The sequence below is a fragment of the Eleutherodactylus coqui genome, chromosome 2 (genome assembly GCF_035609145.1).
Source record: "Eleutherodactylus coqui strain aEleCoq1 chromosome 2, aEleCoq1.hap1, whole genome shotgun sequence".
Lineage (NCBI taxonomy): Eukaryota > Metazoa > Chordata > Amphibia > Anura > Eleutherodactylidae > Eleutherodactylus > Eleutherodactylus coqui.
In genome coordinates this window covers 8,677,633-8,703,399 of record NC_089838.1, presented here as the reverse complement: position 1 = coordinate 8,703,399, position 25,767 = coordinate 8,677,633, and the positions used below count along the sequence as shown (strand labels likewise).

At 42.7% G+C, this 25,767-nt stretch overlaps 1 protein-coding gene across 1 annotated transcript in view; it reads right to left on the bottom strand.

Moving 5' to 3' along the window:
- The window catches only part of AGK (acylglycerol kinase), a 48,886-nt gene that overhangs the window by 9,497 nt on the left and 13,622 nt on the right, over window positions 1–25,767 (bottom strand). The window contains exons 5-12 of the mRNA XM_066590281.1: window positions 24,073–24,148; window positions 15,436–15,528; window positions 14,650–14,682; window positions 14,028–14,122; window positions 8,041–8,110; window positions 6,533–6,612; window positions 5,040–5,097; window positions 304–451 (exon numbers count right to left, since the gene is read on the bottom strand). Of these exons, the coding sequence (XP_066446378.1) occupies window positions 304–451; window positions 5,040–5,097; window positions 6,533–6,612; window positions 8,041–8,110; window positions 14,028–14,122; window positions 14,650–14,682; window positions 15,436–15,528; window positions 24,073–24,148 (653 nt within the window). The remainder of the gene's footprint in view (window positions 1–303; window positions 452–5,039; window positions 5,098–6,532; window positions 6,613–8,040; window positions 8,111–14,027; window positions 14,123–14,649; window positions 14,683–15,435; window positions 15,529–24,072; window positions 24,149–25,767) is intronic.

The following is a 25,767-nucleotide window of genomic DNA, read 5'->3' as shown; positions in this document are numbered from 1 at the left end:
TATGTGCTGTGATGCAGACATCAGACATGGTAAGGACACTCCGTGTCTACAAGGGGAATGGCCGACAATTTATTGCAACATTTTCAGGAGGAATACCAGAGGAACGGTAAAAGGATGCTACAAAAGTGTTACTTCAATGAGGATACAAGAGTTTACTAAAACAGACAAGTCCGAGGAGCAAACTGGTCCTCTGAAAGTGACAACCACTGATGTGAGCATGAAAATCCCCCAGCACAGTTGTCACTTCCCTTCGCACACACATCTGTACTGAAGACCTATAAAAAGTGAACAATGTGAACTTACCAACTTTTGGGGGTGACCAGTACTGAGCCAGCCTGCGGTATATTCTGACATAGAGTGCTGGACGGCCTGCTGTCTTCTTGACTTCTTCCGGTGGTCTTTCAGTGGGTCCTAAGAAGAGGATGGAAGCCTCGTGCCTCTGGGGCCAATCCTATGAAATAAGAGTCAAACTCTGGAAACGGGTCCTGCCATAAATACATGCCCCTGCATCACCACACAGGACCAGCTGACAGAACAGCGGGACGGGTTCAATGACTGTCTCTTCCAGCAGTCTTCGTGCTCAGCCATTAACCATTAATCTGCACATCACACATGAATGGAGCCTACATTATCCCACCTTGGTCGGCCCTAATTGCAGGTTCCGTTTCCAGATCCGGGGCCGGCTCAGTCAGTGCATTGTGCCGGAGCCGAGGCCCCAGCTCTCTCTATAAGTGTGCGATGTTATAAATACTACAATGCGCACTTAGGTTCTAAATTGCAGCCGGTGACTCAGATCTGGTGATTGTAACCGCGGAAAAGGCGAATCGTTACAGAACGGAGAAAAATACATAAAAAGCAGTAAAAACTGAACACTAGCAGTCAAATCACAGAACTAAAAAGTGTATGCAACCAGTTAGTATGGCCTGGAGTAAAGTACGAGGACGAGTCCGGAGGGGGAACATAGGATTCACTATGCGGAGTGTCCCAACAAAATGCACATCATTTCCAGTAAAAGTAAAGTGGAGGAAAGTCTCAAAATCACCTCTACATCCTGCGGACACTGATATGGTGCGGAGTATAAAGCCACATCATGGCAAATATAGGGCCGATTCCACCTCTTCAAATAAGTCGTGTGCACTATTTTATTTGGCATATTCTTGTACATAGGGGGCAGTATTATAGTAGTTATATTCTTGTACATAGGGGGCAGTATTATAGTAGTTATATTCTTGTACATAGTGGGCAGTATTATAGTAGTTATATTCTTGTACATAGGGGGCAGTATTATAGTAGTTATATTCTTGTACATAGGGGCAGTATTATAGTAGTTATATTCTAGTACATAGGGGGCAGTATTATAGTAGTTATATTCTTGTACATAGGAGCCGTATTATAGTAGTTATATTCTTGTACATAGGGGGCAGTATTATAGTAGTTATATTCTTGTACATAGGAGGCAGTATTATAGTAGTTATATTCTTGTACATAGGGGGCAGTATTATAGTAGTTATATTCTTGTACATAGGAGCAGTATTATAGTAGTTATATTCTTGTACATAGGAGGCAGTATTATAGTAGTTATATTCGTGTACATAGGGGGCAGTATTATAGTAGTTATATTCTTGTACATAGGGGGCAGTATTATAGTAGTTATATTCTTGTACATAGGAGGCAGTATTATAGTAGTTATATTCTTGTACATAGGGGGCAGTATTATAGTAGTTATATTCTTGTACATAGTGGGCAGTATTATAGCAGTTATATTCTTGGACATAGAGGGCAGTATTATAGTAGTTATATTCTTGTACATAGGAGGCAGTATTATAGTAGTTATATTCTTGTACATAGGGAGCAGTATTATAGTAGTTATATTCTTGTACATAGTAGCAGTATTATAGTAGTTATATTCTTGTACATAGGGGGCAGTATTATAGTAGTTATATTCTTGTACATAGGAGGCAGTATTATAGTAGTTATATTCTTGTACATAGGGAGCAGTATTATAGTAGTTATATTCTTATACATAGGGGGCAGTATTATAGTAGTTGTATTCTTGTACATAGGGGGCAGTATTATAGTAGTTATATTCTTGTACATAGGGAGCAGTATTATAGTAGTTATATTCTTGTACATAGGGGGCAGTATTATAGTAGTTATATTCTTGTACATAGGGGGCAGTATTATAGTAGTTATATTCTTGTACATAGTGGGCAGTATTATAGTAGTTATATTCTTGTACATAGGGGGCAGTATTATAGTAGTTATATTCTTGTACATAGGGGCAGTATTATAGTAGTTATATTCTTGTACATAGGAGGCAGTATTATAGTAGTTATATTCTTGTACATAGGGGGCAGTATTATAGTAGTTATATTCCTGTACATAGGAGCCGTATTATAGTAGTTATATTCTTGTACATAGGGGGCAGTATTATAGTAGTTATATTCTTGTACATAGGAGGCAGTATTATAGTAGTTATATTCTTGTACATAGGGGGCAGTATTATAGTAGTTATATTCTTGTACATAGGAGCAGTATTATAGTAGTTATATTCTTGTACATAGGAGGCAGTATTATAGTAGTTATATTCGTGTACATAGGGGGCAGTATTACAGTAGTTATATTCTTGTACATAGGGGGCAGTATTATAGTAGTTATATTCTTGTACATAGGGGGCAGTATTATAGTAGTTATATTCTTGTACATAGGAGGCAGTATTATAGTAGTTATATTCTTGTACATAGGGGGCAGTATTATAGTAGTTATATTCTTGTACATAGTGGGCAGTATTATAGCAGTTATATTCTTGGACATAGAGGGCAGTATTATAGTAGTTATATTCTTGTACATAGGAGGCAGTATTATAGTAGTTATATTCTTGTACATAGGGAGCAGTATTATAGTAGTTATATTCTTGTACATAGTAGCAGTATTATAGTAGTTATATTCTTGTACATAGGGGGCAGTATTATAGTAGTTATATTCTTGTACATAGGGGGCAGTATTATAGTAGTTATATTCTTGTACATAGGGGGCAGTATTATAGTAGTTATATCCTTGTACATAGGGGGCAGTATTATAGTAGTTATATTCTTGTACATAGTGGGCAGTATTATAGTAGTTATATTCTTGTACATAGGGGCAGTATTATAGTAGTTATATTCTAGTACATAGGGGGCAGTATTATAGTAGTTATATTCTTGTACATAGGGTGCAGTATTATAGTAGTTATATTCTTGTACATAGGGGGCAGTATTATAGTAGTTATATTCTTGTACATAGGAGGCAGTATTATAGTAGTTATATTCTTGTACATAGGGAGCAGTATTATAGTAGTTATATTCTTGTACATAGTAGCAGTATTATAGTAGTTATATTCTTGTACATAGGGGCAGTATTATAGTAGTTATATTCTTGTACATAGGAGGCAGTATTATAGTAGTTATATTCTTGTACATAGGGAGCAGTATTATAGTAGTTATATTCTTATACATAGGGGGCAGTATTATAGTAGTTGTATTCTTGTACATAGGAGGCAGTATTATAGTAGTTATATTCTAGTACATAGGGGGCAGTATTATAGTAGTTATATTCTTGTACATAGGGTGCAGTATTATAGTAGTTATATTCTTGTACATAGGGAGCAGTATTATAGTAGTTATATTTTTGTACATAGGGGGCAGTATTATAGTAGTTATATTTTTGTACATAGGGGGCAGTATTATAGTATTTATATTCTTGTACATAGGGGGCAGTATTATAGTAGTTATATTCTTGTACATAGGGGGCAGTATTATAGTATTTATATTCTTGTACATAGGGGGCAGTATTATAGTAGTTTTATTCTTGTACATAGGGGCAGTATTATAGTAGTTTTATTCTTGTACATAGGGGCAGTATTATAGTAGTTTTATTCTTGTACATAGGGAGCAGTATTATAGTAGTTATATTCTTGTACATAGGAGGCAGTATTATAGTAGTTATATTCTTGTACATAGGGGCAGTATTATAGTAGTTATATTCTTGTACATAGGGGGCAGTATTATAGTAGTTATATTCTTGTACATAGGAGCAGTATTATAGTAGTTATATTCTTGTACATAGGGGCAGTATTATAGTAGTTATATTCTTGTACATAGGGGCAGTATTATAGTAGTTATATTCTTGTACATAGGGGGCAGTATTATAGTAGTTATATTCTTGTACATAGGGGGCAGTATTATAGTAGTTATATTCTTGTACATAGGAGCAGTATTATAGTAGTTATATTCTTGTACATAGGAGCAGTATTATAGTAGTTATATTCTTGTACATAGGGGCAGTATTATAGTAGTTATATTCTTGTACATAGGGGCAGTATTATAGTAGTTATATTCTTGTACATAGGGGGCAGTATTATAGTAGTTATATTCTTGTACATAGGGGGCAGTATTATAGTAGTTATATTCTTGTACATAGGAGGCAGTATTATAGTAGTTATATTCTTGTACATAGGAGCAGTATTATAGTAGTTATATTCTTGTACATAGGAGGCAGTATTATAGTAGTTATATTCTTGTACATAGGGGGCAGTATTATAGTAGTTATATTCTTGTACATACGGGGTAGTATTATAGTAGTTATGTTCTTGTACATAGGGGGCAGTATTATAGTAGTTATATTCTTGTACATAGGGAGCAGTATTATAGTAGTTATATTCTTGTACATAGGAGGCAGTATTATAGTAGTTATATTCTTGTACATAGGGGGCAGTATTACAGTAGTTATATTCCTTAGTATTATACCAATTGAGTTTCCTATATATTGCAGCTAGAATATATATTTTTTTTTATATCGCATCTGTTAAGTCAATATATAACCGCGTACAAATATGATTATGACCAAATAACAATTTCCTTCTGAAGATTACAACCCGTTGAGCCCTCCCTGTCAGGGGTTAATACATCTCAGCATTCTGCCCGATGGCTACGTTTTCTAGAGCTGCAAAATTATATAGGGCACCTGGGAATGGTGTCCTAGATAAACAGTCCAGACCGTACCTTAAGTGTACTGAACAAATGAGCAGCTCTCGTCTTTAATGGCCCCAAATACCAATATCTGTAAAGGAATGGAGACAACAAAGATTGTGAGTGGCAAAAAGGGAGCAATTACACTCACCCACCAGACAATGACATTAAATGGTGATAATACATTTACAAGGGAACGGGCAATTCCGTGCTTATCATCCTGCATTAGTATATCGGCTGTAAAGCACAGTTCAGCCCATTGATTGGAGTCTCGGCAGGTCTGTGAAAGTGCAATAGTAAAACTAGCATAAAACTTCTCTAATACTTAATGGATCTGGATGAACAACAACATAAAACGGATGTTGAGAAGATGATAAAGGGAAACCTGAACTAAAAGCCTAAAGGACGTCCGTCACCTATTTTTTGTGCTATGAAGTATAATGTGTGATGTTAAGTGGAATCCGCAGAGACCGTTAGTCTGTCCGTTATAGCCGCACTGACATTGGCGTCTCTGCGTGGCATCAGACCTGGCCGAGAAGGACTCCAACGAGGTCCGGTCATCAGTGCTAGACTAGCCCGGTTCAGGATTTCACTGCCAACCACATGATGTGGAGAGTATGCCAAGAATGGCATGATGGAGGAAAAACATCCAGCCAAAGGGGATCTTGTGGACCTAAGAACATATCGCTGAAAGGGGTCAGAGGAGGATGTCAGAAACCACTCTGCCCAATAGGTGCAGCACAGTCAGAGGCAGCTAAATACAATGCTGGAGCTCCAGCTAACGTGTCCAAACAGACAACTTGCCGTTCCTTGGCACGGATGGCATATAACAGCAGGTGACCCCTTCTAGTGCCACTTTGTACAGGAGAAACAGAAAGGCGAGACTCCAGCAGGCAAAAGAGCACTAAAAAAACTTGTATCACTGAGCAGCGGAAAAATATCTCCTGGTCAGATGGGTCCAGATTAGAGATGAGCGAGCATACTCGCAAAGGGCAATTGCTCGATTGAGCATTGCCCTTAGCGAGTACCTGCCCACTCGGGAGCAAAGATTCGGCTGCCGGCGGCGGGCGGGGAGCTGCGGGGCAGAGCGGCGAGATCTCCCTTTCCCCCCCTCCCCCCGCTGACTGCCGCAACTCACCTGTCACCCGCGCCGGCAGCCGAACCTTTTCTCCCGAGCGGGGAGATACTCGCTAAGGACAATGCTCAATCGAGCAATTGCCCATTGCGAGTATGCTTGCTCATCTGTAGTCCAGATTTCTGTTGCCCCGCACTGATGGGAGGTCAGAATTTGGCACAAACAGCTTAAATTGATGACCTATTCCTGTCAGCCAGTCAGAGCATGTCAGCACCTCCCCCTACCATAAGCTTCCTGTCCGCAGGGGCCGATATTCCTGCAGAACAGTTTCATCACCCATCAACTCCACGACGAATTGGTGCGGTTCTGAAGGCCAAAGGAAGTGCAACGTGCTACTACATGTACATGCAAGTCCTTGAGGAGGAAATACTCTGTGAACACATGGACTTACTTGGTGGATTTTGCAGCAGCATCCTGATAACTGCCCCATCTCAAGCCATTCAGTGCAAAGACGGGCTGCTCCTGCTCCCCCTGGGGGAGAGAAGACAGAAGCAATAGATACCAAGGACGACTTGCCAAGAAACCCGATGAGGGCGACAACCAGAACAGATTCCTCTGCCGGAATGATTGATAAGAGCCTCGGATGCGGCACACGGCGTGATTAGTGCTACCGGTCACATAGTGTTTATTTTACCTAATGAGACCTGATTATCCTCACGGCAGTTTTTTTTACTCACCTTCCTGCAGATCAATAAAAGAACTATTATATATATTGGATTAAAATTAGGATTAAACAAGAGGTCTTGCTGGGCGGATAAACACATTTATTAAAGCCAATTTGCCATTACCGAGCGTCTGAGTGGCCTCATGCATCTTGCTCCTTTGCAAGCCTGCTGTCGCGTTGGTAGGTGAAAGTGCCAATAGGTGCAACAGAGACGACATGGGGGCATATGTACTTAAACGGGCGTATGAAACACAGGTCTAAGTAAAGTATGCGCCAGTAAATGCAAAAATGGATTTGGAGACACAAGCGTCTTAAAGGGGTTGCACCAAGATTGCAAGTTATCGCCTATCATTAGGAAGGGGTCTTACTGCGGAGACCCCTGCTGATCTTGAGAACAGGAGTCCTGTGTCGTCGTCCCCCCCCCCCCCTCGTCGTCACTGTGGGGTTACTGCATCCTCACCCCCACCAAACTCGCACTGAGGAGGAGACTGATTGGAGCGCTGGGCACACAAGTGGACTAGCGCCCATTCCCCTCCATTGGGGCTGCGGAGACACCTGAGTGGCATCCGCAGAACAAGACACAGAAGTTCTATTCTAAGAATCGGCAGGGGTCTCACCGCTGAGACCCCCCACCCACCAGGAAGTTATTCCCTATCCTTTGAACAGGGAATAACTTGCAATCTTGATACAACCACTTTAATACATTTGTTGCATCTGTTGAATCCTCAATGCCCCGGATTAAAACCTACGCCAGCTAATAGCATATGTTTCAGCTAATCATAGTAAGTCTCATGAGCCACGCCCCCGAAACCAGCCCTGCCCACTTAAAAAAAAACAAAAAACAGGGGTCCGCATAAGCGATCAAAAAACCTGCAATATTGGCCCTTGTACCAAAACCAATACTTTTTGATGCTGCAATTCTGGTGCAAGCCGGATAGTAGCTATGCTCCATTACGGTTCTTAGGGGCACGTGGCCACGAAGGACACAATACTTGTTTTTACGGCAAGGGGTCGACTGGCCCGGATGTTTGCACCTGTGACCCCCATACTACATAGGATGCAGCTAGCTTATTGATGGGGTGGTGTTATCTATACACCATCCTTGTACCATGTAGTCCCCAAATACTAAAATCGACTATGCTTTACACTGCAGCTCTGATTGCTGTGTAAGATAAACCCGCCACAAGTAGAAGAGTGTGGATATCCATCTTACATACAATCCATATGTTCCTTACCTTTATTTGCAGCACATCAAGCGGCATTGTCTCTCCTTGCAGGATGGCAAGTGTGGCATCAGAGATAGTCCTGAAAGAAACGTATGAAGAACTGAGATTGGCTTAGATGGACGTTAGGACTTGTTTGTGCCTCATTCTAGTCTAGATTACAGATTGTGAATACTTCTTAGAAGGCTTCGGCATAAATATGGCCACACGTGTGAGTCTAGGGTTGGCCAAACACACCGACTTCAGTGGGACCAGCCAACCGTCTAATGTGGATTAGATGTTCGAGCGACAGATGTCAGAGGAAGAAAATAGGATCCAGTGTGATGAATTTCGACATGCTGATATTCTCAAAAGGAGGTAAACTGCCCCCACAGTTGCTTGGTAGAGGCTTATCTCATCCCCCCCATTGAAAACACGAGCACAAATCATCAATGTGCAATCTGCATGTGACCTGGAGGTTGGAGTATACGGTTCATAGAACTGCACATAAATCTGCTTCGTTATTTTAAAGTATACCTTCAGCGACACTAAAAGGGGGTTGTCCAGGCAGTGCAAGCTGTCAATGCTGGACTACACCGCGGTCAGAAGAGAAGCCACTGCTCCAACCCCTGTGTAGTGCCCACAATTATGAGCCCCCGGGCCGCGGCCCACAATTATGAGCCCCCGGGCCGCGGCCCACAATTATGAGCCCCCGGGCCGCGGCCCACAATTATGAGCCCCCGGGCCGCGGCCCACAATTATGAGCCCCCGGGCCGCGGCCCACAATTATGAGCCCCCGGGCCGCGGCCCACAATTATGAGCCCCCGGGCCGCGGCCCACAATTATGAGCCCCCGGGCCGCGGCCCACAATTATGAGCCCCGGGCCACTGCACAGGGGTCGGAGCAGCGGCTTCCGTTTCAACCCTGGTGTAGCCCAGCACTGACAGCCAACGCTGCCTGGAAAACCCCTTTGAAAATTTCTTAGGATATGCACCTCTGTGTGTAAATTCAAGTTTCTATTCTAGAATTAAAAAACCCATTGCTCTAAGCTGCTCATTAGCATCCTATAATTGGATACACTGCTTTATTAAAATGCCGTAGTCCTTTACTTTCTCCCTGCTGAGAGAGGTCAGTAACCTGAATATCTAAATGTACCTTTACACAGGACGATTGTAAACCCGAATAATAGCTAAAATGAGCAAATACAGACGACTGTGGGCCCCATGTACACAAGGCCCCCAACAGGGTGCTGAACAAGAAGTCGTACTATGAAGAGATCTCCGGCGCGCTCCGTCTCCATCATCTGACAGACTATCGTCCTTGTGCAAAAGCACAGGGCTGTCAGGTCCTTATGTGCCCGACAGTCGTACTGCGCATTGCTGTAAATTGTGTGAATTTGAACAATAAATTGCTCTATGTAAACGCAGATAACGATTGGACAACAAAAGAGAATTTGTTCGCTTCTTGTCCGTCGTTCGTTTTACACAAGTGTAGAAATAATAATTGTGAACGGGGATCGATCAGTCAAACCCAATCACTGGTACAATGAATGCAAACAACTGAACGATATCAAACGCAATTGTGAAGGATTTATCATCTGCCTGTATAAACGGGCTGCAGGAAGGAACTCTGTTATCCTTCGCTCGTGCGAACGATTTTTTGGTCCTTGTAAAAGGAGCCTTAGGCCTCAGTCAGACGGGCGTTTTTTCACGCGATTTGCGGATCGCATAATGGATGCCCATCCGCAAATCGCGTGACCGAGGCAGACGAGTCGCTGAAAAATCTGCACCTAGCAGCGTTTTCAGTGAAAGGGCCGAGCGCTGCCCGCTATCCAGCTGTGGCAGAGGGGGAATGATGTTCGCCCATTGAATTCAATGGAGCCGGCAATACAGCCGGCTCCATTGAAAGCAATGGGCTGCCAGCAAGCACTGTATGAATTTTCGGGGAAAGGCTGCATTGGATCTATATATCTGCAGATCGCAAGCGCGTCTGCAAGTCGGACCCAAAAACGCCCGTGTGACCGAGGCCTTACTGTATGCAGGGGAACCTGATGGCTAAGGAAGTCCTGTGATTACAGCAGCCTTGGGACCATCCAAGTGCATTGAGGATATGGGGAAGGAATGGCAAGTGCAATGTGAGCGAGCATATTTGTAGAGGCAGCTCCATGGTATCTGTTGGGGCTCACTCACACGGCCGCATGTGCCGCACATAAAATGCGGTGGTAAAAGACCAATTATTTCTATTGGGCCACTTACAGCTGTGCTTTTTATTACGCATGTGAAATGGAATACCGCATGCCCTAATCTGGTGCTTAATATGCACAAATACAGGCTGTAGGGATGTAACATATGCAGCAAATATGCATGGGTATCTGCTGTGTAGTTTACATAACTGAAAAACAAGCATGTAACACGCAGGACACATACACCCGTGTGAGCGGACTGTAGCATGACAGCTAATGCAAACAGCTCCCTGTTAGTAAGTTATGGTGCTCATACACTTCAGATAGCTGTTGAACTAACATTTGATCCTTGCTGAGAGAAACAACTAAAATAACTTGAAATTCCCCATTTGTGTTAGGATTATATTTATGTTATTATTATAGTCAAGCCATTTCTGTGCCGGTAAGAAGAACTTGCCAGTTAATGAATCCCTGTGATTGCAGCAGCCTCTGCATGGTGCCAACGCACTGAGGGTACAGCTAGGAAGCTTGTACAGTACAGATGAGACCAGGCTACAGTCTGCAACACGGCAAACAACTTTCTGCAAGTTCATTTTAAGGGGCTCACACACTTTAGATGGTTATTGGACCAACGCTCGGTCAGCTGGCAGCTACTCCTCCTGACTCTTCTCTCCTCCCTTTCATATTTATATATACATCCTTCTGCCCACCCATTTCAAAAAGAACAAGCCGCTGCCAGGCGGAACAAAGGACTGAGCCCATTGAAATCCAACATGCCTGATCCTTCTGTATTCCAAAATCTGTTGTTGAGGGAAGCCTGGGACTCCGCCGTACACATTACACAGTCATCCGGCCCAGCTGGTCCAATGTCTCAGCTTTAAAGGGAAAAGCGCCACAAAGTTACTGTACATAAAGGATCTAAGATGACGGGGATGTTTTCTATGTCTCACTAGCGGTATGCCCGAATACTCCAGCTCGGCTGCTCCAGCGCTCTTACCCCTTTAAGCGGTTTTCTCTGTAGATCCTTTTTAATGGCACAAGTGCTATGAAATTTTCATGAGCAAAACAAAGGAAATCTTAAAACCTCGGCTCCTACACAGCGAGGCCTAATAACAACCCTCCTCATAATGGCTGTATCTTTAATTCGGGGAAAGAGGAACTTCAATTAACCCTTCCCGCCCCCTCTTTTATCACAGAGATGTCCCAGACAATTGTTTTGATTGTAGAAGTAGACAGGCGCTTGTGTCTGTATAGGTCAAACAAGGAGAGGGAGACAGGGGCCAATTAAAACTTTACAAGCGCACGGTTATTTGACGAATCTCTAAAGGGTAAGTCATTCCGGCGTGTAGCCTTCATCTCGGCTATGGAACACTCCAACATTTAAGACGTATTTATGAGCAATAAAACGCAAAGGAATTAAATTGCCTCTGCCGGTAATCAGCAAGTGCGCCGGGTTATTTGTCAGGACCGGTAGGGTGCAGGCAGGATCAGGGACTGCGGTAAAGATTGGGAAGGACGGGGATTGAAGTTTCTCAAGTTCTCAAAAGTTGTTTTACGCAGAAACGCCCACGCTGATGCGCCAGAAGTCAGGGGATAGTAGTATGTAAACTGATTATTAACTGACCTCAGGGGGCGCCCACATCTGTATAAACTGTGAGGCGTTATCTAGTGAGAGCGTTTGAACGCGAACCTCATGGCGAGGCAACGTGAAATGTCAGGGTTCAAATGATAGTGGGTGCCAGATGCATGGGGCATTCCTTGATCCACAAGTCAGGGTAGCGTTCTTTAGCTTCCATGACATATGGGAGAAGACCCACCAGAGCGCCTCTCTTATCACTGGACGCAGCGCCTCACCTGGGCTCATGATGTTACTAACTTGACCCTAGAGGACTGACAACATGTGGAGTGTACATCCGATGAGTCACGGTATCAATACACCAACCATCCAAGCGGTCCAGAATTGGTTCAAGGAGCATTCCTATGAATGGCAGGGCCTGCACATTGCTAGACATGAGCCCAAATCGAGGATTTACGAGATGTGGTGGAGATGTCCATTCACACCTGAGATCCTGCACCTACAAGGAGCTGTGGGGGGTATCCAGACAGTATGGTTGAACGTCCCTCCAGACGTCTTCCATCCACTGGTAGAACTGATGTCACATGGAGTTGCTGCACTTTGCTGGGCTGCAGGGGGTCCCACATGATATTAGTTCCTGTCCCATGACTTTTGCCATTTCAGTGTATACACATATATAAATAATCTCAACCTATATAGAGGCGTCTGTTATCATACATACACTAAGCTCGCCCTGGTGGCAGCTAGAATGTTATCATCTGAAACATAACTAAACCCTTAAACTGTGATGACATTATGACACAGCAGAGGTTTTAGTTAGTGGGGTCCGGGTGCTCAGACCCCCACCGCATGCTAAAATGAAGGCAGAATCACTAGCTGAGCGCGGTTTCTCTTCGGCTCGGACGGACTCGTAGACTTTCTACTGTGATTATACAAAAAAGGGTCTTTAAGCCACTTGATTTTTGCACTCAGTGGAGGTCTCGGCAGCTGGCCCCCACTGGTCAAAGTTTTCGATATGTCACTACGTCGTACTGAGTTTTTTTTTGAAGGTTTAGCCCATCTACTATGAGCATCCTATTTGCTTGTCAGAACTCCCTCACTGGAACTTACTGGGCATTTACATGGCCTGACATTTGGGTACGATCGTCGGGCTCTGCAAGTGTGCCAACGTATGAAAAAAAAACAAAAAACAAAACCCGCTCGTTTGCCGCTGATGGACTTGTTTATGTGAGCAGAATATATAGTCGCTGGCCGGCTGCAGATCTTCTGATGTCGAGCAGTATGGGGACAGATGACTGTAGTAATGATGGCGTGTGCCTATACTGCTGATCACCCTCCTGTGTAAGCCTCATGAACAAGCGTTGGCTGGCATGTTCATTGGCAGACCGCTCACCACACGGGCAGATGATCTAAACCTTACGCACATTCATTCTCGGCATTAGTGGACGCTATATGACAGGCATCACCACCTTGTAGGGCCTTCATATATTAAGACAACTTACACATGTTAGGTCCGCCTAACAAGCAGTCTAACTACAGCTGGGAACAATTCCTGACAGAAATCACATTTGCGGCTATAAAGCGGTGAATGTGAGTGGTCAGGCGGATTTGGGATAAGTCATTAAAGGGATAGAAAATTGATAGCCTATCCTCAGACTGCTGGAGTTCAGACTCCTGGCACCACCGTTGATCTGCGGTGTTCCAGCGAGTGCTGCATCCTCTTCACTATTTACTAGGCACAGCGCCATACTTTTAATAGTGGCTGAACCTGGTACTGCACTTCAGTCATAATCAAGTGAAAGAGACTGAACTGCAATACCTGAATCTGTCACTGCAAAACGTACGTTGTGCACCAAGACCCCCCCCCCCCTCAAATCAGCTGATCAGTGGTCGGTGTTGAGAGTAAGACCCTGCTTATCAAATATTGATGGTCATCAATTTTATAGAGCTGGAGATCCCTTTTAAAGGCAGCCTTATAGACTCACTTGTTTATAGGAGTCGCCTTAAGACTTATTCACATCCAATTTAAATAGCTTTTGAGCTAAAAGCCAAAGATTTATTATTGAGATGCATGGCAGCTATGTAAATGTGTACAGCAAGTGCCCCCTAGTGGCAACTGCAGGCAGCCAGAAGTTTATCATGTAACTGTATGGCTGTGTGAAGCAGAGCAGAGCATTGAAGCTCTGACCTCTATAAAGTGCTCTAGCAGTGATCATATATACAGGAAAACCCCGTCACATACAAGAGGTAAGCCACACTTACTGGACCTTATTCTCAGACTTGGGGTACAGCGTCTGGCTAATGGTGTTGGTCGCGCCAAGTGGAATGAACCCGATTGGGATATTACTGAATGAACCCTGAAAAACAAGACGGGATCACTGGACGAAATACAAGAGAGTCACAACTTCTCAACATACTTTGTGTCTCGGTTCCTCTTATTGTTCCAAGTTTCCTGCTTGCTGTCAGTGAATGGGATCTTTCTGGTTTATATTCAGAGGCTCAGAACTCTTTTCTAACCAAGTCCTTATCACACAGCTGCAGTTTGTTACTTTGAAGTCCAGGACAGGAGAGAAGTGTGTGCCGATACACTGTAACGAACCATCAGCTGTGCAAACAGGACTAAGTATTTCCATCGAGCGACAACAAGCAGTGAAACACAAGCAGGTTAGACAGTTGCAAAACGTTTCTTTCCTACAATAATCAAGCTTTAATTAACTTACACTAGACGACCCCTTTAAAGGAAGCGGATCCATGCCACCTGCGGGGCACAGGGGGCGCACAATAAAATAATACGGTCTGTCGTCTTGTTCCAAGTGGAATCAGCAGGGAGTGAAGTGACAGCAGCAATGACAATTTCCCACAATACACTGTGGGTGACTATTACCTGATCAGCCCTGCGGAGGAGTCCGGTGATAACCTGCGAGACACAAGGCCAACAAGTCACAAAGCGTTCCAGACCATCGCATACATCGGGTCCGCAACACAATACAAGCGGGTCCTGCGTCCATACAATAGTGGCAGATATGACTAAAGCTGGTTACACACAAGCGTGTTACGGCCACGGTTACGTGTTAGCAGCACGGTTATATGTCTACTGACCCACACTGTAATAAGGACAAGAGTCCCAGCCCACCCACCCACACATCACAATTTGCCCCTTGCCATAGTCATAGTAACATAGTCCATCCAGTTCAGCCCATTACCCCCTAATGTTGACCCAGAGGAAGGCAAAAAACCCCCAAAACAATAAGTTAGAAGCCAACTTAGGGAGTTGCTAAGATCCTTACCATTACCCATTTTCTGGCTCCCAATTCATCAACTTCAAGAACTGGCCAATCACCTGCTGCCTGCTAGCCCCCCCGCTGACAGACGCCACCTGATCAGGGTTATTCCCTTCACCCGTTAGTGGTTTTGTGTCATGGCTGGTCGGTGTAGTCTTTGACGGGAGTAACGATAGATCTGCTGATGGATCTAGTCCATGCCGATGATGATGGATCTCCCCACACAATGCCAATGGATTTACTCAGGGACTACAACTATATGACGACAGATGATGGATCTAGTGTATGGCAGCTCCATGGTCACATCCAGATATGTTGGAAGATCTGATCTAGGACCGGTGGTTCTAGTCTAGGACTTGGGCACACCTCTCAGATTGTCTTCTCCTTACCTCTTGCAGGGTCCCATTTCCACCAGCGATGATAATCATATCGGTGTTTTCCATCAGCTCCAGCATCTTTTTGGCCTGACCTTCGTAGTCTGTCTGGAAGATATAACGACACAACCAAGTACTGAAATAGAAACAGAGTCTATGGACAATGGCGGGCGGTCTTCAAATGACAGCCCATATATTTAGCCAATTGGAGTATATGGATTCTCTAATTTGGGACCCCCATGAGCCAGAACGTGAGAGAGCAAACAATGCTACTAAAAACTACCCTCCGGGCATGAACAAAGGCAGATGGCCGCACCGATCCTCTGACCAATGGATCAGTATGCACAAGACACTACATGCTTGCTCCGATTGGTCCACACTGGTCATGTGGCTCGCACTGGTTAATTACAGCAGGTATAATGTGTTAAGGATATTTAGACAACGATTATCACTCAGAATTTGCTCAAAAGCCATCTTTTGCGCGATTATCGTTCTGTCTAAATACGCTGTCATCGTGCAGTGTTCCTTCATCGCTCGTTTCTAGTAAGCTAGGAATAAGCGATGAGCCTGATCAGTGCCACATGCTGATCTGATTTTCTCAGCAGGCGGCACTGATAACATTGTTTCAGCTGGTATCCCGCTGGGACTTCCCAGTGGGATACGAGCTGTATACAGAAGGCAGCGCTCCAGCTGTCTCCTGCATACCCTGGTTGGAGCGCTCAGCTGTATTTTGAGCGATAATCGTTGTGTCTAAATAGGCCCTCAGACTAGTGATGCAGACTAATACACAGTGCGCCTCAGATAGCAAGAGGATTGGTGTGGCCATCGCTGTCCAGGCTCAGAGGGTCTCTTCCAAGGGGTTTTTTGCACTATAAACATTTAGGAGAGGCGATAAATATCTGCTTTCTGGAGGACCGACTAGGGGGACCTCCAGTGATCCTGAGAACGGTGGACCCCGAATGCTCCAAGTGATGGGAGCAGCGATACATATGCCCGACCACCGCTGTATTCACTACCATGGAATGATAGTCAAGGGCACTGATATAAAATAAGACACTCAGGAGCCTGGGAAAGCTGAGTGACAACCCTAGTAGGAAGTGTAATGGCGGACACTCCGACAGAAGACGGCAACTATTTACTGGCGTTTTCTTGTCACTATTTTCGGGTCCGCCACTATTCGTATGGCATCAGATGTACATCAAGGAGACGAATGTGGCTGCACTTAGCCCGGCTCTCATCTGTATATCCATAAGAACCTCTCCGAGCTGTCAGCGCTATTTATACATAAATCACAATCAACAATCTGCCGACTGAGAATAGCTGGATGGCAATTAGCGGTCGTGGTGCTAATCACTGCTCTTCACACAGATCTGTCACAGCATTTCAGGAAGACACTGGCACGGAGCCTAATGCGTGCGGCACCTGCCATGTGGAAGGTAGGAGAGCGTGGGTAACGGACAGCCACCACTGGGCAGGTGAGATGTCACCTGTGCAACTTGCTTGTGACGGATCCAAAATCTCCAATGAGGGGAAAAAAAATAAATAACGGGCTAACGATTCCCAACTCTGACTTCATTCCTGTTGCTAAAGCAAACAGGCTTGAAGAAATGCAGAGAACGAGGGGTTAAACTCCTGCCGTTGTCTTCCTTTTTTGGTGCTAAGGGGTGGGGCTTATTATGCAGATAGAGTAGTGGGGGGAGGCTCCGGCTGCAGCCAGACACAGGAGGAGAGGTGGGGAGAACAGCCCAATGTAACCAGCGCCAGGCCCGAGAATCGGCTTACGAGGAGGAAGCGTTGCGAGTGCCATCCTTTGCCCAATAGGCTGGTTGCACATCTCCCCATTAACACGGGAAGAGACACGGATGGTCAACGAGCATTTTAACCCTTTCCAATCCACTGTCTGACTTCTAAAGACATTCTGATTGAAGGCTGTACAGCTCCGATGTCGGAAGACATCCAGCAGGGTATTCTTACTATATATTACTGGCCGCTCTGTTGTCGGGGGTCTCTCCGGCATGTCCTATACCGCAGTACTGGCTCCAGCCAGCAGATGACGCCATTGTAAAATTGTAGAAAGAGAGAGCCCCCTAGTAAACCCTGAATCCAAAATTGGATTGCAAAGGGTTAATACTTGCTGAAAGTTAATGATCGGCTGACGAAAGAGCGTTTGTTGACAGCTTTACGCAGCCCGATTGTTGGGTGAATGGAGGTTTGGACGAAGTGTTTGGGCCGATCTACTTCTTTCTGGAGCCTTTCTTCATTCTTTCAAGATGGTTGCATTGTTCCTGTCTCTACTCAATACATGCCGCACATTTTTTCCCCTATTTTCTGCACCATCACTTAGCGACGACGCAGGAACCCACAGTCCATACATTATGTAACTGCGTATGGGCTGCAGGTATATTCCCGACCATAGAGCATAATAAGCCCCATGGTCACGGATTTCACAGCAAAATAGAACACGCTGCGTTTTATTTTCTGCAAGTCCATTGCGCAATTGTGGCCCGGTCATGTGAGCGGAACGGCGTAATTCAAGGCATCTGATGGAACTGCGTATTACTATGGAATCCGCAATCACAATCCGGTCATGTGAGGCCCGCCTCAGGCTTATGGCCAATACCTTCAGAGGATAGAAATTAGATATTAAATACCGGTTTTCACATTTTAGAGCGGTATACTCCAGTGTCGCCTGCTCATGGGTTGTGACTGGCATTACAGCTCAGCTCCACTGAAGTGAATGGGGCAGAGCTGCAATTCCAGACATAACCTGTGCACAGCTGTGGTGCTGCTTCTGGAAGAAGGTAGACTTTTTTTTAATCCTGGGCAAAACTTTTACAACAAACCTCGTCCGGTTCTGGGAGCGGGTGAGTGATATTTTAGCTCGCGTTCTGCCTGTTCCAGGCCCCGTTTTCATCCATCCAAGATGGGCACTGCAATCTGACTAAATCATCGGTAGTCCAAGGCACTAAACACTGCTTTTTGATTGGTCGGCACTGATCATGTGAGCAGTGCTAGCCAATCAGAGAGCAGGTGTAGTGAACTGGTAGTCTAACACACTACCGATGCAGAGTGCCGTGAGTGAAACCAGGGTTTGAAAACTGGCAGATCTGGGAACATTGGCACAAAAGCCCAACGGCAGGTAGTTTAACAACCCCCTACACGACCTTGACAGAACTTGGGCTTTGGACCAGACCGTTGGATTAACGTAAATTAAGGGATTTTTGGAGGGTTTTTCCTGTGGGAGGATTTTAGAATAGCTTTTTCTAAACACCACTTCAGTGATTTGAGTCTATGGGGCCACATGGAATAGCCCTTTAAACTTGCAAATACAGAAACCAAAGTATTCCATTAGTGATTACTCCACCACACCCCTATACACGCAACACTGGCATGACCACCCAACCTGGAAGATATTGGAATTGATTATCCACTGCCAGACACATGTGTTTCGCGCAATAAGTCTATGGTACCGCCATATTGAACAGTAGTAACAGGTGCGGGTCCAAACTTGGACAGAGGGAGTTAAATTCCCCCCTCTGGTCGCTTTCCACAGGCCTCTCTGTTTAACATTCACAGCAGCCGAGTAGAAAGCGTCTTCTAATTTTGGAGCATGGAGGTTGCTCCAAACTGCTCTAATTAATCCGCAACACTTGATTGCATTTCCAATTCCCCCTCCTCTCCCTTCTTTTCCACTTGCAATTTTCTTTGCTGACTTGAAAAGGTCCGCAGCAGCTGATACTGTGACCTACAAAACCAACCGGCAGGTCTGAGGGCTTCAGGATGGGGATAAGAACGGGTATTCAGGCGATTTACTTAGGTGAACCACAGAGATTACGATGTGCTGTAATATTAGGAAACTGCATGAATAGCCACTCCACAAAATAGGATTATCACTAGCACCGCATCATCACCGCCCCTGTGATAAGCTTCTAAGGCTACAGAATGATCATTTTTAATTTTTTGGCATGTCCCTGCATGACTTATTATAATACATATTCTCTCTGTCCCTGCTAGCTAAGTGCGCAAGACCTTCCTGTTACGTTACTGCTGTGTATAACTACTATAATACTGCCCCCTATGTACAAGAATATAACTACTATAATACTGCTCCACTGTACAAGAATGTAACTACTATAATACTGCTCCTATGTACAAGAATATAACTACTATAATACTGCCCCTATGTACAAGAATATAACTACTATAATACTGCCCCTATGTACAAGAATATAACTACTATAATACAGCCCCCTATGTACAAGAATATAACTACTATAATACTGCTCCACTGTACAAGAATGTAACTACTATAATACTGCTCCTATGTACAAGAATATAACTACTATAATACTGCCCACTATGTACAAGAATATAACTACTATAATACTGCCCCTATGTACAGGAATATAACTACTATAATACTGCCCTCTATGTACAAGAATATCACTACTATAATACTGCCTCCTATGTACAAGAATATAACTACTATAATACTGCCTCCTATGTACAAGAATATAACTACTATAATACTGCCCCTATGTACAGGAATATAACTACTATAATACTGCCTCCTATGTACAAGAATATAACTACTATAATACTGCCCCCTATGTACAAGAATATAACTATTATAATACTGCCACCTATGTACAAGAATATAACTACTATAATACTGCCCCCTATGTACAAGAATATAACTATTATAATACTGCCCCCTATGTACAAGAATATAACTACTATAATACTGCTCCTATGTACAAGAATACAACTACTATAATACTGCCCCCTATGTAAAAGAATACAACTACTATAATACTGCCCCTATGTACAAGAATATAACTACTATAATACTGCCCCCTATGTACAAGAATATAACTACTATAATACTGCCCCCTATGTACAAGAATATAACTACTATAATACTGCCCCCTATGTACAAGAATATAACTACTATAATACTGCTCCTATGTACAAGAATATAACTACTATAATACTGCTCCCTATGTACAAGAATATAACTACTATAATACTGCTCCCTATGTACAAGAATATAACTACTATAATACTGCCTCCTATGTACAAGAATATAACTACTATAATACTGCCCCTATGTACAAGAATATAACTACTATAATACTGCCCCTATGTACAAGAATATAACTATTATAATACAGCCACCTATGTACAAGACTATAACTACTATAATACAGCCACCTATGTACAAGACTATAACTACTATAATACTGCTCCATATACACGAGAATATAACTACTATTATACTGCTCCCTATCTACAAGACTATAACTACTATAATACTGCCCCCTATGTACAAGACTATAACTACTATAATACTGCCTCCTATGTACAAGAATATAACTACTATAATACTGCCCCTATGTACAAGAATATAACTATTATAATACTGCCACCTATGTACAAGAATATAACTACTATAATACTGCCCCCTATGTACAAGAATATAACTATTATAATACTGCCCCCTATGTACAAGAATATAACTACTATAATACTGCTCCTATGTACAAGAATACAACTACTATAATACTGCCCCCTATGTAAAAGAATACAACTACTATAATACTGCCCCTATGTACAAGAATATAACTACTATAATACTGCCCCCTATGTACAAGAATATAACTACTATAATACTGCCCCCTATGTACAAGAATATAACTACTATAATACTGCTCCTATGTACAAGAATATAACTACTATAATACTGCTCCCTATGTACAAGAATATAACTACTATAATACTGCTCCTATGTACAAGAATATAACTACTATAATACTGCTCCCTATGTACAAGAATATAACTACTATAATACTGCCCCTATGTACAAGAATATAACTACTATAATACTGCTCCTATGTACAAGAATATAACTACTGTAATACTGCTCCCTATGTACAAGAATATAACTACTATAATACTGCTCCCTATGTACAAGAATATAACTACTATAATACTGCTCCTATGTACAAGAATATAACTACTATAATACTGCTCCCTATGTACAAGAATATAACTACTATAATACTGCTCCTCTGTACAATAATATAACTACTATAATACTGCCTCCTATGTACAAGAATATAACTACTATAATACTGCCCCCTATGTACAAGAATATAACTACTATAATACTGCCCCCTATGTACAAGAATATAACTACTATAATACTGCCCCCTATGTACAAGAATATAACTACTATAATACTGCCCCCTATGTACAAGAATATAACTACTATAATACTGCCCCCTATGTACAAGAATATAACTACTATAATACTGCCCCCTATGTACAAGAATATAACTACTATAATACTGCCTCCTATGTACAAGAATATAACTACTATAATACTACGCCCTATGTACAAGAATATAACTACTATAATACTACGCCCTATGTACAAGTATATAACTACTATAATACTGCTCCGTATGTACAGGAATATAACTACTATAATACTGCCCCCTATGTACAGGAATATAACTACTATAATACTGCTCCTATGTACAATAATATAACTACTATAATACTGCTCCCTATGTATAAGAATATAACTACTATAATACTGCCCCCTATGTACAAGAATATAACTACTATAATACTGCCCCTATGTACAAGAATATAACTACTATAATACTGCCCCCTATGTACCAGAATATAACTACTATAATACTGCCTCCTGTGTACAAGAATATAACTACTATAATACTGCCTCCTATGTACAAGAATATAACTACTATAATACTGCCCCCCCCTATGTACAAGAATATACCTACTATAATACTGCCCCCTATGTACAAGAATATACCTACTATAATACTGCCCCCTATGTACAAGAATATAACTACTATAATACTGCCCCCCCCCTATGTACAAGAATATAACTACTATAATACTGCCCCCCCCCCTATGTACAACAATATAACTACTCTAATACTGCCCCCTATGTACAGGAATATAACTACTATAATACTGCCCCCTATATACAAGAATATAACTACTATAATACTACCCCCTATGTACAAGAATATAACTACTATAATACTGCTCCCATGTACAAGAATATAACTACTATAATACTGCCCCCTATGTACAAGAATATAACTACTATAATACTGCCCCTATGTACAAGAATATAACTACTATAATACTGCCCCTATGTACAAGAATATAACTACTATAATACTACCCCCTATGTACAGGAATATAACTACTATAATACTGCCCCCTATGTGCAAGAATATAACTACTATAATACTGCCCCCTATGTACAAGAATATAACTACTATAATACTGCCCCTATGTACAAGAATATAACTACTATAATACTGCCCCCTATGTACCAGAATATAACTACTATAATACTGCTCCTATGTACAAGAATATAACTACTATAATACTGCCCCTATGTACATGAATATAACTACTATAATACTGCCCCCTATGTACAAGAATATAACTACTATAATACTGCCCCCTATGTACAAGAATATAACTACTATAATACTGCCCCTATGTACAAGAATATAACTACTATAATACTGCCCCCTATGTACCAGAATATAACTACTATAATACTGCCTCCTACGTACAAGAATATAACTACTATAATACTACCCCCTATGTACAAGAATATAACTACTATAATACTGCTCCTATGTACAAGAATATAACTACTATAATACTGCCCCCTATGTACAAGAATATAACGACTATAATACTGCCCCCTATGTACAAGAATATAACTACTATAATACTGCCCCCTATGTACAAGAATATAACTACTATAATACTGCCCCCTATGTACAAGAATATAACTACTATAATACTGCCCCCTATGTACAAGAATATAACTACTATAATACTGCCCCCTATGTACAAGAATATAACTACTATAATACTGCCCCTATGTACAAGAATATAACTACTATAATACTGCCCCCTATGTACAAGAATATAACTACTATAATACTGCCCCTATGTACAAGAATATAACTACTATAATACTGCCCCCTACTATAATACCGCCCCCTACTATAATACCGCCCTTCACTAGGGCTACAATCTCATATTCAGTAGTGACATTGTGTATCTTGGGAGGATTATTTGTTTGGTGGATGAGTTTTTAAGTAGGCTAATAGTTTACCATTAGGCTAACGGTAATTTAGTGAATTAGTAAGGCGACTTTTTTTCTTTTTCCTCCTAAGTAATGAGTGCCTTGGGGGGACATCATTAGTATGTGGCATCAATCCCACATCATAAGGGGACTATTCTAGCGACAACCTCCTTAAGGCACGTTACTTTTTGTAATGAGATTTGTATCCCGAGGCTGAGAATCCTTGATCACCGCCAAAAGTATTTCTATGCAGTAGTACAATGAATCCCAACTGTATGACATCAGCCTGCTTCTTCCTTCTTGGTCCTGAAGGGGGCAGTGTTGATAGCAGAACAGCACAATGTCGCTAAGGGGATGCTTTCATCACGGCTGACTTCAATGGGAGAAATTGCAGCATTAAAAACAAATATACTCTACTCTGGCATCGATGGGACAGAAGTGCTGGATTGTCAGATATTCCGGATTATCGGGTGTCAACCTTACGTTGGGAACGCACCCACCTTGACCACATGAACATCTATCCCAGCGAGGTGCAGTATGGGGGCCGCATTCTTCTCAAAGAGGGTCCTGGCTTTCCTAAGGGGAGGAAACACAAACCAATGGTCATCCGAGTCACTCAGTCCTGGGGGGGGAAATACAACGGCGTCACCAAATATACCCACAGCCCATAGTCCTCTCATGCCATATACTATATACTGACCACTTACTGTATAGGAATACGTGCCTACTATGACTGGGGATAGCAGGACACTCTCAGAATGATGCAAGCACAGATAGTGCTGCCTCCCTGTCTCAGCTACAAATGTAGTACTGTAAATCACGGTCCAGATAGTACTACCTCCTTCACATTCACCTGCCCGTAGTAGTACAAAGCTGTGTGCGTCACGCAGCGCTTCATCGCTGTGCGAACCGGCGATCGCTGCGCAGGACAGCCTATCTCAAGAACGCCGTCATTCGCAGTGTGACTTTTTTTTTTTTTATTCCCCGCTGTCTCTAAGCGGCGTTGCGTATTAAACACCGCATACATGCAATGTATTGCATATGTACAGCGTATAATACGCAACCCATAGAGCATAGGGCTGTATGCACACAATACGCAGTAAAACACAACATGCTGCGCTATTTTTTACGTGACTATTATACGCAATAAAAACCGCTATGGCGAGTCGGTCAATGGCAGTCAGCGTACTTTCACTTACTCTATTCCCCACGCGGAGAAATTGCGGTTGTGTGAATGAGCCCTAAATGATGTATATACCGATAGCACTGCAGCCTTATCTTTCCTTGGATGTAAAGTAGGCACAGATAGTACTACTCCCCTGCATGTAATGTATGCATCACTAGTACTGTCACCCTATTTTTCCTACTAAATCATGAAGGAACAGATAGTACTGCCTCCCCATCTTTGCTTGCATGTAATTCAGGTAGGAACAGTACTGTCTCCGCCTCTCCCTGTAGAAGATAAAAAAAAAAAACAGATAGTACTGCCTCCCTGTCGCCCCCTATAAATGATGCAGATTCAGATAGTACTACCTCCCCATCCCGCCCAGTATGTAATGCAGGTACAAATAATGGTGGGAAGTGAAGATTCAGATAGTACTGCTTCCCTGTCTTTTCCTTTTAGTGATTCAGGTAAGGATAGTGCCGTCTACCTTTCTCTTCTGGTAAATGATGTAGGCACAGATAGTACTGCCTCCCTATAAATGATACAAATTCAGATGGGAAAAAGACAGGGAGGTAGTGTTATCTGAATCTACATCATTTATAGGGAATGACAGGGAGGCAGCACTATCTGTTCTCTTCTCAGTTACAGAGAGAGAGAAGGGGAGAGTACTATGCCCTACCTACATTACACATAGGAAAAGACAGGGCAGCAGTACTAGGTGTAATATAGATTAGACATAGTACTCTCCCCTTCTCTCTCTGTAACAGGTAGTACTGCCTCCTTGTCTTTTCCTGTATCCAATAGGCACAGATAGTACTATTTCCCTATTTTTGCTGTAAATAAAGCAGTCACCTATATCATGCATGCAAATTGTTTAGGATTAGAGATGAGCGAGCATACTGGTCCGAGCTTGATGCTCGTTCGAGTATTAGGGTGCTCGAGATGCTCGTTACTCGAGACGAGCACCACTCGGTACTCGTCTCGATTAAACAAGCACTGACCATTGAATTCAATGGAGCCGACAATACAG